General features: G+C 42.8%; 2 protein-coding genes across 4 annotated transcripts in view; both read left to right on the top strand.

Annotated features, from left to right (window-relative positions):
* The window catches only part of tlr2 (toll-like receptor 2), a 6,339-nt gene extending 1,117 nt beyond the window's left edge, over nucleotides 1–5,222 (top strand). The window contains exons 2-3 of one of the 2 annotated variants that reach the window (XR_009203649.1): nucleotides 1,045–4,684; nucleotides 5,039–5,222. Coding sequence is in view for 1 of the 2 variants with exons in the window: in XM_058380168.1 (XP_058236151.1) it covers nucleotides 1,046–3,415 (2,370 nt within the window). In the remaining variant the exon portion in view is untranslated. Of the gene's footprint in view, nucleotides 1–1,044 lie in introns of both variants that reach the window. The other variant, XM_058380168.1, reaches the window with a different exon arrangement.
* Nucleotides 5,075–12,500, top strand: part of prkcba (protein kinase C, beta a) — a 52,675-nt gene continuing 45,249 nt past the window's right edge. The window contains exons 1-2 of one of the 2 annotated variants that reach the window (XM_058380171.1): nucleotides 5,075–5,399; nucleotides 6,834–6,865. In XM_058380171.1, the coding sequence (XP_058236154.1) occupies nucleotides 5,239–5,399; nucleotides 6,834–6,865 (193 nt within the window). In that variant the 5' untranslated portion in view covers nucleotides 5,075–5,238. The remainder of the gene's footprint in view (nucleotides 5,400–6,833; nucleotides 6,866–12,500) is intronic. The other variant, XM_058380170.1, reaches the window with a different exon arrangement.

The following is a 12,500-nucleotide window of genomic DNA, read 5'->3' as shown; positions in this document are numbered from 1 at the left end:
ATTGGCTAGTGCTAATCTATCAGAGCTGGCTAGTGCTAATCTATCAGAGCTATTTAAACCACAACTACAAGGTCTATTGTTCCAAGTATCAGGTTAATTCTCAGCTCTATATTATAGAAAGTCTCTAAATAGAACCTGATTAAAAATAAAGAACAGAAATAAATAAATGAATAGAAATAATAAATAAATAAATTAATTAAAATAAATAAATAATAAATAAAATAAATAAAAAATAAATAAATAATAATAAATAAATTTTTGAAAATATGGACCGAACTGAACTACGTCTTCTCTTTGATTAAAGGTTCTACTCTTTGATTGGAGGTTCTTCTCTTTGATTAAAGGTTCTACTCTGGTCCAGAATAAACTCAATGAACCGCTAACAAATTGTGGCAGTGATGTAATTCTTTGTTAGCAAGTTTTCAGTTTGTCTCTAGAAAAGTTGGAGAGGAGACTGAATGTAATACACAAGACACTGTATAATACTGTTTAAAAACACAGGTTTTAATGATTCTGATAAACGCTGAACATTTGTACAATGCGATTTTTATTGCTTTTACTGGCACTAGCATGAACAAGGTCACAAAGTGGGGTAATGGTACTGCGTTCTGCACTTCCAATGCAAACGAAAAAAAATCACCTTCTAGATCACTGCATTTGAACCTGGAAAATGGGATAGAAAATATGGACCGAACTGCAGTTTTTCTTTTCTGTGAAATACAAAAAATAAAAATATATATATGAATGACATATGAAAATATATATATATGATATATGAATGAGAAGATGGTGAGTGCATCGCTGATATATTACTGCGTGAACAGTCTGAGTTAATAATCAGATTAATCACTGGGTTTATTGAAGTGAATGACTCCACACTCGTTATTCATCAGAGTGTAGAATAGCACTTCATCCAGCGCTTGATCCTTGCTCAGAAGCTCAACTCCAGTCTCATCCCGACCTGTTGGTATGTTCTCTAGACGTTTGCTTAACCTCGCTGACTAAACTTTATAACAATCCGATCTAAATCTGTGTTTTTTCCAGGATGAAGGCATCACTGTCCATATTAATCTGTTTTAGCCTCACCTGGGCTCACACTCGGACGTCCGAGAGACCAAATTGTAACGGATGTAACAAAGATCTCTCCTGCGACTGTGCTGCAAAGAATCTTCGCCACATCCCCATCGTTCCCGCCAACGTCCTTTTCCTCGACGTGTCCTTCAATGAGATCGAGTCCATTTCTCAGACGGATCTGACCACGTACATGGAGCTAAGAACTTTAAAGCTGCAGGAGAACAAACTCAGCATGATCCACCAAGAAGCGTTCGATTCCCAGAACAAACTGGAAGAGCTTGATCTGTCCTTCAATAAACTGGAAAACATTTCATCACTCTGGTTTTCTAAACTTCGGTCTCTGAAACATCTGAACATCTTGGGAAACCGATATACCACCTTGGGATCCGTTGCCCTCTTTCAATTTCTGGAGAACCCTGTCCTGAGAACGCTCCAGTTCGGTAACCCTTTCATCAAGGACATCAAACAGAACATGTTGCGTAATATTATACAGCTGGATGAGCTGACATTTGTTGGTGGTAACCTGAGATCATATGAGACTGGAAGTTTCCAGACAGCTTACCCCATCAGGGCGGTTTCAGTCAGCTTTCAGGAGTTGTTTCAGGAGAATCTGGCACTCGTATCGAAGATCCTTCGAGATGTTTCTCACCCTGACACATCCCTGACTATTAGAGACATTTCATTCAAGTCAATGAAACCCATACAAACCCTTAATGAGGTCAAAGAAGGTTGTACCAGGAGGATTTCCTTTCAAAACTGCAGCACAACCGACGAGGGAGTCACCCTCCTTCTGAAAGTGTTAGACGGCTCTCCGCTGTCTTACATCGGTATTGAGGATGTCCGTCTCCTCGGAAGAGGTTTTTGGCCACCTCAGTGGACGCACTACGAAAACCTGCATACCATATTTCTCCGCAACATAGAAATCCAGGGCTTCTTCAGATTTAGCAGCATGTTGCAGTTAGTGTTCCTCTTGAAACATCTCACCAAGATATCTGTCATCAACTGCACCGTTTTTGTGATTCCCTGCATCACTACCTATTTCCTACAAAAGGTGGAGTACTTGGACTTGAGCCAAAACCTCCTCTCAGATATCACCATGCAGGAATCCCTGTGCAACGGTGACAGCCAGATGCACAACCTGAACACGCTTATTGTAAGTCACAACTCACTGAAATCCCTCGACCTCGTGTCCCACCTGGTCTCGAGTCTCCGGAAGCTCACGGTGCTCGACGTGAGTCACAATGACTTTCTGAAGATGCCGCAGGTTTGCCGTTGGCCTGCAAGTCTCAGGTTTTTGAATCTCTCTGCTACTAAACTTCATCACGTAACTCCATGCATACCTCAGAGTCTGACCACTCTGGATTTGAGCCAGAACTTCCTGACCGCTTTCCAACTCGATCTTCCCCATCTTGTGGAGCTCTGGCTAACAGGGAACAGATTTATTTCCCTCCCGGACGGTGGATGGTTTCCCAGCCTACAGATGTTGTTCATTGAAAGAAACACGCTAAACATGTTCAACAAAAGTGATCTGACGGCATTCCGGTCTCTCCAGTTCTTGGAAGCTGGCCAGAACAATTTTGTTTGCAGCTGTGAGTTTTTGGAATTCTTTAAAGGTCACGTAGACCGCTTGATTACTCTAAGAGACGGACATCACAGCTACACGTGTGACTCTCCATTCTCACTGAGAGGTCTTACCATCGATGACGCTCAGCTATCTGTCTTCGACTGTCACATGATCTTGATAGTATCCCTCATCTGCTCTGGGATTGTCGTGGTCCTGATCGCTATCGGGGTCATCTGCTACAAGTTTCATGTCTTATGGTATCTACAGATGACTGTGGCGTGGTTAAAGGCGAAAGGTAAACCAGGCGTACGCAACGCGGGCGCTACTCTTCGCTACGACGCTTTCGTATCGTACAGCCAGCACGACGCTGAGTGGGTCGAGGAAATCCTAGTGCCGGAGTTGGAAAGCTCGGACCCTCCGTTGGCTCTGTGTCTGCATATGCGAGACTTCCTCCCGGGTCGCTGGATCGTCGACAACATCATCGAGTCCATCGAAAGCAGCTACAGGACTCTCTTTGTCCTGTCGGAGAACTTTGTGATGAGCGAGTGGTGCCGCTACGAGCTGAACTTCTCACATTTTCGAATCATCGACGAGAACAACGACTCGGCCGTCCTGATCCTGTTGGAGCCCATCGCCAAGGAGACGATTCCTAAACGTTTCTGCAAACTGCGCAAAATAATGAACTCCAGGACGTACCTCGAGTGGCCTCAGGACGAAGAAAGGCAAGAGGAATTCTGGCACAACCTCCGAGCTGCACTTAAGAGAGAGGACTGCTGATACACACCTGCAGACTGCAGACTAATGCTGTGTTTTATTCATGATTAAGACTCACATGGGAATCACATCATTAAGAGATTCTGACTAATAAATGATTTTGGAAAGCGTTTAATGTAAATTATACAAGCTTACTGTCAAACAATTTAATCCAACATCATCAGCCTCAGTAGAGTTCACTCTTCCTGTCCTGATGTAAAGCTTTATAGATATAGACTTTTCTCAATCCTAATCTCTGTCTTAAATCTGCTCTCAATCAATTAAAGTGTTATGTATTTATGGATTGTTTGCACCAGGGGCTTTCCAGTTTTTGGTCAGCTTCCTCATGAAATAGAGAACACACACACACCCACACACACACTATGAGTAATTCTTTCATTCTTCACTGGATGGTAAATCCTACATGATAGTTAGATTTGTACTTTTTCATATTTAATATGATTTATATTGCAGTAGTAGAAGGGTTAGTAATCAATGTAGCACACTATGTAGTGCAGAGGTGTGTTAGTTGTATGCTAGTTAGCGTTCAGATAATGTAATAAACTGTCTAGTGTGGAAGTGTGCATTACATAACACACCATTTTGACACTTTCTTCTGCAGAAGTATTTCATTAATTTCACACACACACACACACACATACACACACACACACAGAAGCCAAGTGCATAGCAAGTTTGGTTGCTGATTCATCAGCTTGCTAGGCTTGCTACCTAAGGTTAGCTCTGGAGCAGATATAAGACACGTGTCTTATATTTTATATATTGTACAATATCCTGAGTGTAAGCTTCAGTCTGGTAATATATTTAACACAATCTCGAAGTCAGGTTTCATACCTTAATGCAACAATAAATAATTAAGAAAATAAAAGCAACACATTTGTTTACTGTTTTGAGAAATTAAATCATATATTCTGAAAAATAAAGTATTTAAAAAAAAGAGAGATAGAAGGAGACACGCACGAACGCTCACACACACACACACAAGCTAAAGTACTACGCCACCTGGTGGCCACTAAGTTGTGTTTGTCATAATTCTGTGTTTGTCATAAATCTCCACACTCTGAGTCCCGACATTCCTTTACTACTATACTGTTTAGTGCACTAGTGCACACCAGCCCATCAGGTAGTGCACACTCTACCTAGTGTGGAAGTGTGCAGGTTTGTTGAAGCACTGTTCAGAGCGAGAGAAGGAGAGTAAATAAAATGAGAATAGTCAGGAAGAAGAAGAAGAAGAAGAAGAAGAAGAAGTGCGCCGTTGATCTCCTATCCAGTGTAATATTTTCTGATATAATCCGGTGTGGAAGTGTGCGGTTTGCCCTCCACCTAGTGCACCAATGTTTCAGTAGCTAGTGCGGAAGTGTGTGTGTGTGTGTGTGTTTTTTTACCTATTAAGTAGAGCACTATTTTGAAATACTGTCTAGTGCGGAAGTGTGTGAGTTTGTGTGATGTTTTATTTAGAGCACATTATGAGGCGTGACCGTGCTGGTTTAATTTACACCGGAACTCGGACACATTTATAAAAACAACATTTAAAAAAATATAACATTCTTCGGATGTTTGCGTACACAAAAAGGGGGCGTGGCTTCTTCTTCTTTTTTTCTTCTTTTTTCTGCCTTCACATTGAAGGAGAAGGAGGGAAGGGGCGGAGCTTTCGGCCAAACCGGGAAGCGGAGCGCGTTCCGGAGCAGCGTAGGCTGCGCGCTGCGTTCGACAGGAGATTTTCGGGGCAGTGAGAATCACATCCCGGCCGCCCCCACTCTTTCTCCCTCTCTCTCTCTCTCTCTCTCTCTCTCTCACTCCCTCTATTTTACGTAAACATTCCGGACATGGCCGACCCAGGAGCGGACGGTGATGCGGGGGGCGCGCGCGGCTTCGCGCGACAGGGCGCGCTGCGGCAGAAGAATGTGCACGAAGTGAAGGACCACAAGTTCATCGCGCGCTTCTTCAAGCAGCCCACCTTCTGCAGCCACTGCACCGACTTCATCTGGTGAGCGAGCTCTGGCGTGTGTGTGTGTGTGTGTGAGAGAGAGAGAGAGAGAGAGAGAGAGAGAGAGACGGTTTTGCTGTCTGATTTAGTGGTTTATAGAGTGTATGTGTGCGCGCGCGCAAGAATTAGCGTTCGTGTGCGTGTTGGTTTTATGTTAGTGCTGTGGGGCTTTTGCGTTTGTGCGCGTGCAAGTCGGGGCGGGTTAATGGTTTGGTACCGCTATGCGTGAGCGCGCTTGAGCTGCCTGTCTTATGTGTCACACACACACACACACCACGAACACCACACACGATGTAAAAATAAATAAATAAAATAGTAATAATTAATTATTTAATTAATGAAATTCAGGACCCGAAACCTATGACTCCGGATCATGAGCTCGCGCCGTGTCACATCTGCAATGTCGCTACACAAAGAATGCGCGTGCAGGCGGAACAGGATGGAGAAATGATCTCGCGCTTCTGCAGTGCGGTTTGCACCGCCGAAGAATTGTTTCAATGGTTCACGATTTTTTTTAAACATCGGCTCGACTCATTACATAACACACACGCACGCACGCACACGCAAACACGCACATACATCAATCACAGAGACCTGTAGCTGCATGCTCTTATTCTCTTGCGCACAGGCGCGAGAAACATCTGGCTCGTGTGTGTGTGTGTGTGTGTGTTTTAGATCTGCATTACAAGCAAGGTCCTCTGGATGCCTAATGGTTCCAGCTCCATATAGGGGCTCTATGATGTAAGGTTCTAAGTAGAGCCTATGTTCTGTTTGTGGAGTGCTGTGTAGAACCTTCACACAAGTTCTCTTGGAGGTTTGGACATGGACATTTAAATGAAGGCAGGGTTCTATAATCTAAGTTTCTGTGTAAGAACTTACATGAAGCGTTTCTTGAGGATTTGGATAACGGTTCTAGCTTTATAAATGTGAAAGTGAACCTCCGATGTAAGGTTCCATGTACAACATTACAACAGAGGATTTCTCCAGAGTTCCCTCGTGTTCCGCAGAGAACCTGGCCACAGGCCATTTCTTTACATTTACACTATTCAGCAGATGTCCTTATCCTCATCCTGAGTGACCTACACCATCTCATTTATACAACTGAGCAGACGAGGTTTCAGGGCCACGCTCGCGGGACCAGCAGCAGCGACATGGCGGCCATGAGAGCTGAACCTTTGACCTTCTTACCAGTGGTCCAGCAGCTGAACCACTGAACGGCCACTTCAGTCTCTCAGTGATTAAGGGTTCCAGCTTGGTAATAAGGTTCCACATGAAACCTTTGAGGTTGATCCTAGAGAGAGAGTTACAACAGACTGTGTGTGTGTGTGTGTGTGTTTGTGTGTGTGTTTGTGTGTGTGAGAGAGAGAGAGAGAGAGAGAGAGAGAGAGTAAGAGCAGTATGCACTGAATTCTCACACTCTTATTTCCCTTGCAGGGGTTTTGGCAAGCAGGGTTTCCAGTGCCAAGGTAAGACCCAGGATGAGTGACTGACAAGTGTGTGTGTGTGTGTGTGTGTGTGTGTGTGTGTGTGTGTGTAAATGATAAAAAAAAAGTTCTACATGTTTTCTGTTCAACAGAAATGGTTACTGGCACCATTATGTTCCTGCTGAATACACACACACACACTCACACACACACACACACACACACACACACACACACACACACACACCTGCACATATTCACTCACACATGCACTCACATTGAAACAAACATCCTCATTGTGTGTGTGTGTGTGTGTGTGTTCCAAAAACTAAATCAGATCAACCACTGGCATTACTAAATATACACACAGGACTATTTGTGTGTGTGTGTGTGTGTGTGTGTGTGTGTTCTATAGTTATATATTTTAAGCTGAAGCTGAGCAGAATGATTGTCCTATTTTCTGAATTAGTTTTGAAAAAAATGTGTTAATTCTTTACAATTTATTTAAAATATTAAATTGATGTTATGTAATCTATATGAAAATAATTAGAATATTTTAATAATGTTTATTAATATTTATTAACAATGAGTCCATTACATATATGTGAGTAAAGATTTATTATTATTTAAAAAAAAAGATTTCATGATTAAATAAATCTTGGACATTAAAAAAAGCACACACTGCAGCAGGTTGATCATTCACTCTCCAAAACACACACACACACACACACACGTTCATGTCTCTAAGTGTGTGTGTGTGTGTGTCTGTGTGTTAGCAGTCTCCTACAGAACCACTACAGTTATTCACCACTTCATTTCCCAGGCAAATGTCCACTCCAGCTCTCGTCCTCAGCGGAGCAGCAGCTCAGGGTGAATTTGGCTGCCGGACCTGGCGACTGGCCACAGGATTTTACTGTACAGATAGAGTTTCACTTGCTAATGCCACAGTTTTTAAATAATTTCTCTTAATCAGAAATCCTGAGCCGCATCCCGGCAGACCTGCTGCTGTCATTTCAGACGAAGTTCTGCAGGATCTAACACCACAATCCTGCTCTGTAATTCGTCTGTGTTGCAGTAAAAATAAGAAACATTTCACACCTTCAGCTGTGAAATTCAGCCGTTGTGAATCTTCTGTATGGGACGATGTGTCCTTCACCGTGCTTTGATTCAACACCCACAGGATGCTCTTTAATTCAGCTTTCCTTACCATTCAGTTCATTATGATACAGTTCCACTCCACAGCAGTGACATTCGATTCAGCACCAATATGATTCAGTTCAGCACTAATATGATTCAATTCAGCACTGATATGATTCGGTTCAGCACCGGTTTGATTCAGTTCAGCACCAGTTTGATTCAGTTCAACACCAGTTTGATTCAGTTCAGCACCGTTATGATTCAGTTCAGCACCGTTATGATTCAGTTCAGCACCGTTATGATTCAGTTCAGCACCGTTATGATTCAGTTCAGCACCGTTATGATTCAGTTCAGCATCGTTATGATTCAGTTCAGCACCGTTATGATTCAGTTCAACACCAGTTTGATTCAGTTCAGCACCGTTATGATTCAGTTCAGCACCGTTATGATTCAGTTCAGCACCGTTATGATTCAGTTCAGCATCGTTATGATTCAGTTCAGCATCGTTATGATTCAGTTCAGCACCATTATGATTCAGTTCAACACCAGTTTGATTCAGTTCAGCACCGTTATGATTCAGTTCAGCACCGTTATGATTCAGTTCAGCATCGTTATGATTCAGTTCAACACCAGTTTGATTCAGTTCAGCACCGTTATGATTCAGTTCAGCACCGTTATGATTCAGTTCAGCACCGTTATGATTCAGTTCAGCACCGTTATGATTCAGTTCAGCACCGTTATGATTCAGTTCAGCATCGTTATGATTCAGTTCAGCACCGTTATGATTCAGTTCAACACCAGTTTGATTCAGTTCAGCACCGTTATGATTCAGTTCAGCACCGTTATGATTCAGTTCAGCACCGTTATGATTCAGTTCAGCATCGTTATGATTCAGTTCAGCATCGTTATGATTCAGTTCAGCACCATTATGATTCAGTTCAACACCAGTTTGATTCAGTTCAGCACCGTTATGATTCAGTTCAGCACCGTTATGATTCAGTTCAGCATCGTTATGATTCAGTTCAACACCAGTTTGATTCAGTTCAGCACCGTTATGATTCAGTTCAGCATCGTTATGATTCAGTTCAGCACCAGTTTGATTCAGTTCAACACCAGTTTGATTCAGTTCAACACCGTTATGATTCAGTTCAGCACCATTATGATTCAGTTCAGCACCATTATAATTCAGTTCAACACCAGTTTGATTCAGTTCAACACCAGTTTGATTCAGTTCAGCACCGTTATGATTCAGTTCAACACCAGTTTGATTCAGTTCAACACCGTTATGATTCAGTTCAGCACCAGTTTGATTCAGTTCAACACCGTTATGATTCAGTTCAGCACCATTATGATTCAGTTCAGCACCAGTTTGATTCAGTTCAGCACCGTTATAATTCATTTCAGCACCAGTTTGATTCAGTTCAGCACCATTATGATTCAGTTCAACACCAGTTTGATTCAGTTCAGCACCATTATGATTCAGTTCAGCACCGTTATAATTCAGTTCAACACCAGTTTGATTCAGTTCAACACCAGTTTGATTCAGTTCAGCACCGTTATAATTCAGTTCAACACCAGTTTGATTCAGTTCAACACCAGTTTGATTCAGTTCAACACCAGTTTGATTCAGTTCAACACCAGTTTGATTCAGTTCAGCACCAGTTTGATTCAGTTCAGCACCATTATGATTCAGTTCAGCACCATTATGATTCAGTTCAGCACCATTATGATTCAGTTCAACACCAGTTTGATTCAGTTCAGCACCAGTTTGATTCAGTTCAACACCAGTTTGATTCAGTTCAACACCAGTTTGATTCAGTTCAACACCAGTTTGATTCAGTTCAACACCAGTTTGATTCAGTTCAACACCAGTTTGATTCAGTTCAGCACCAGTTTGATTCAGTTCAGCACCAGTTTGATTCAGCAGTGACTGACCGCAGTGAGTAACTGTTCAGAGTGTGTATCAGTTGTGCAGCTGATATTTTGTTTTTATGTGTTTGTGATTTTTTTGGAGATAAAATGCCCCTGTACCAACACGTCCTCCAACATGTTCTCCAACACGCTGAGCAGCTCTGGATTACGGGTCTGAACAGGTAGAGAGTGAGTGAGAGAATGAGGAAGTGGAGGAATGGAGAGAGCGAGAGATTTAGGGAAATGGGAGTGGTGGTGGTGGTGGTGGAGAGCTTTCAGCAGGCTGGGTGTTAATTATAGGCTTAAATGACTTTTTCTGTGCAGGAAGTTTTCTGTAAGTAGGTTTCAGGTCTAGTTGGAGAAACAGAGAGGATGGTTGGGGATAGAAGACTAGAAGACATAATGTCTTTACGATGAACCTTCTTGCTGTGCCTCACTGGTTCCTCCAGGTCTCAGCGCTGCTCTGAGGAACTTCCCCTGAGCTCACAGAGCAGGTCTGAGACCACACTATCATGATGAAGTTCTCCGTTATAACGTAGTTTAAACACATTCCCCACAACGTTCCACAACTACCACCAGCCTGAACCTTCTCCATGACCGATTCGCACCAGGGTCTGATCTCATCATCTGGACCAGACCAGACATCGGTCCACTCCTGCTCCTGGAGACTCAGTGTGTTGGATGTTCTGAGATGTGGTTCTGCTCGCTCGAGTCATACAGAGCGATGATTGGATCAGCACCAGCAATCAAAGTGCTGAGATTACGGAGATGTTTCTCCTTAATCTGATGTTTGATGTAAAACGAAAACAGGAACATGGATCTGCATGGAGATGAATGAACATGGAAGCTGATGTGCACTAAAGCACTGCCGCATTGCTCTCATTAGTTAGAGACGAAGTGAGGGATTAATCCAAGAACTGTGGGTAACGTAGGAAAGGGTCAGTCTTGGACAGTTTTTAGATCATTGTTAGGGTTTAGCGTGTTAGGGCATAGGATGTTTAGAGTTAGCGCTGGTGGATGTGAATTCCAGGACAGACCTGACTGCTTCCTCTGAAATGACTGCTGGCATGTTGCTGCATGTCTGCTGCCAGTCAATGCACTCAAGTGTACAGTTACAGAAAAGGTCAGGAGGTTCCTCGTGAAGATGGTGGAGCTCTGAAACTTCTGCGGTGTGAACATTGCAGGGGGCCAGGGGGTGGGGGGGACGACTCTCCTCCACTTGAAGGTTGGTGTGAAAATAAAATGGAAAAACAGCAAATGGTTCACACCAGTTATTTGTACGTCTCTTGTGGGCATTTAGCGTCTGCTTCTGATGTCACCGGTGGGCGTGGCCTGTGTATTTTTCATTTCCACTGAGAAGCAGTTAGCTAGTTAAACAGAAATTAAGGTGAGAACCGCGTGATCGACGTGTTACATGCTCGGCTTCGTTCTTAGATTTGGTGTGCGTGGCTAATACAGTTAGCTAGCTTTGCTAACCTAATCTAAGAACCAAACCAGCACAAAGCCGAGCATGTAACACGTCGATCACACAGTGGACGACCGAATGAAGTGAGATCAAGTTATTTTTCTGAGGAATCGTTTGAGGAATTGTTTAAGGAATCATTTGAGGAACCATTTCAGGAATTGTTTAAGGAATCATTTCAGGAATTGTTTAAGGAATCATTTGAGGAACCATTTGAGGAATTGTTTAAGGAATCATTTCAGGAATCATTTGAGGAACCATTTGAGGAATTGTTTAAGGAATCATTTCAGGAATCATTTGAGGAACCATTTGAGGAATTGTTTGCTTGTTGATTCAGAGCGTCGTAATTAATCTGCACAGAATTGAGAATATCTCACTTCCTGATGTCTCTGAAAGCTCCATTCCACTTGTGTGTGTGTGTGTGTGAAGTAAAAGTACACTCCACGGTGTGAAACTAGCATTAGCCATAGCGTAGCGTTTAGCCATTCTGATCTCTGGCTATGGGAAAGGACGCGTTTGTGGCTTCATCTGGATGACCTTTAAGCTGAGATTTCACAAACTTCTTCCTATTCTTGCGCGCTAGTCAAAAAGACAGTCGCGGGTTGTTTTCCGTACGTAAGATGTGATATTTGATCAGACAGGAATTTGATTTGTTTGATGTTTTTATCCCCTTTTTTTTATTGTTTATGCCGTTAGCATGAAGTCGTCTCCCTCGGGCGGTTGTTGTTTGTGTCGGTCGTTTCTCGCTAGCAGTGTTTTCAGCTCATCTACCAAGCGAGTAAGATCACATGTACTGTCAGTGAGATGCTCGGGAATCAGCTGTGAGGAAGATGGCAGCTCTGTAGAGGGCTTTCCTCCGTCTGGGGCTTTCCTTCACTCACTCCATCGGCTAGCCTGCGAGTCTAATCACATTTAGACTGGACACGAGAGTTTAATTAAATCGTTTCCCATTAGACTGACACACACACTCACACTCCACACACACACACACACACACACACACGGAAAGACAGAAGGAATGAAAGAAAAAGTGTAGGAGAAAATGACCTCACTGATTTCACCACGCCCACAAAACTCCATAAAAGGTAAAAAAAAAACCTTTCAAAGGAAAAAAAATAATAATAATTAAAAGAATGGAAAGAGGAAGAGAGACAGAATTGGATGCAT

The sequence above is a fragment of the Hemibagrus wyckioides genome, linkage group LG26 (assembly GCF_019097595.1).
Source record: "Hemibagrus wyckioides isolate EC202008001 linkage group LG26, SWU_Hwy_1.0, whole genome shotgun sequence".
NCBI lineage: Eukaryota > Metazoa > Chordata > Actinopteri > Siluriformes > Bagridae > Hemibagrus > Hemibagrus wyckioides.
The sequence above is the reverse complement of the archived record's forward strand: the minus strand, read 5'-3'. Positions and strand labels throughout refer to the sequence as shown.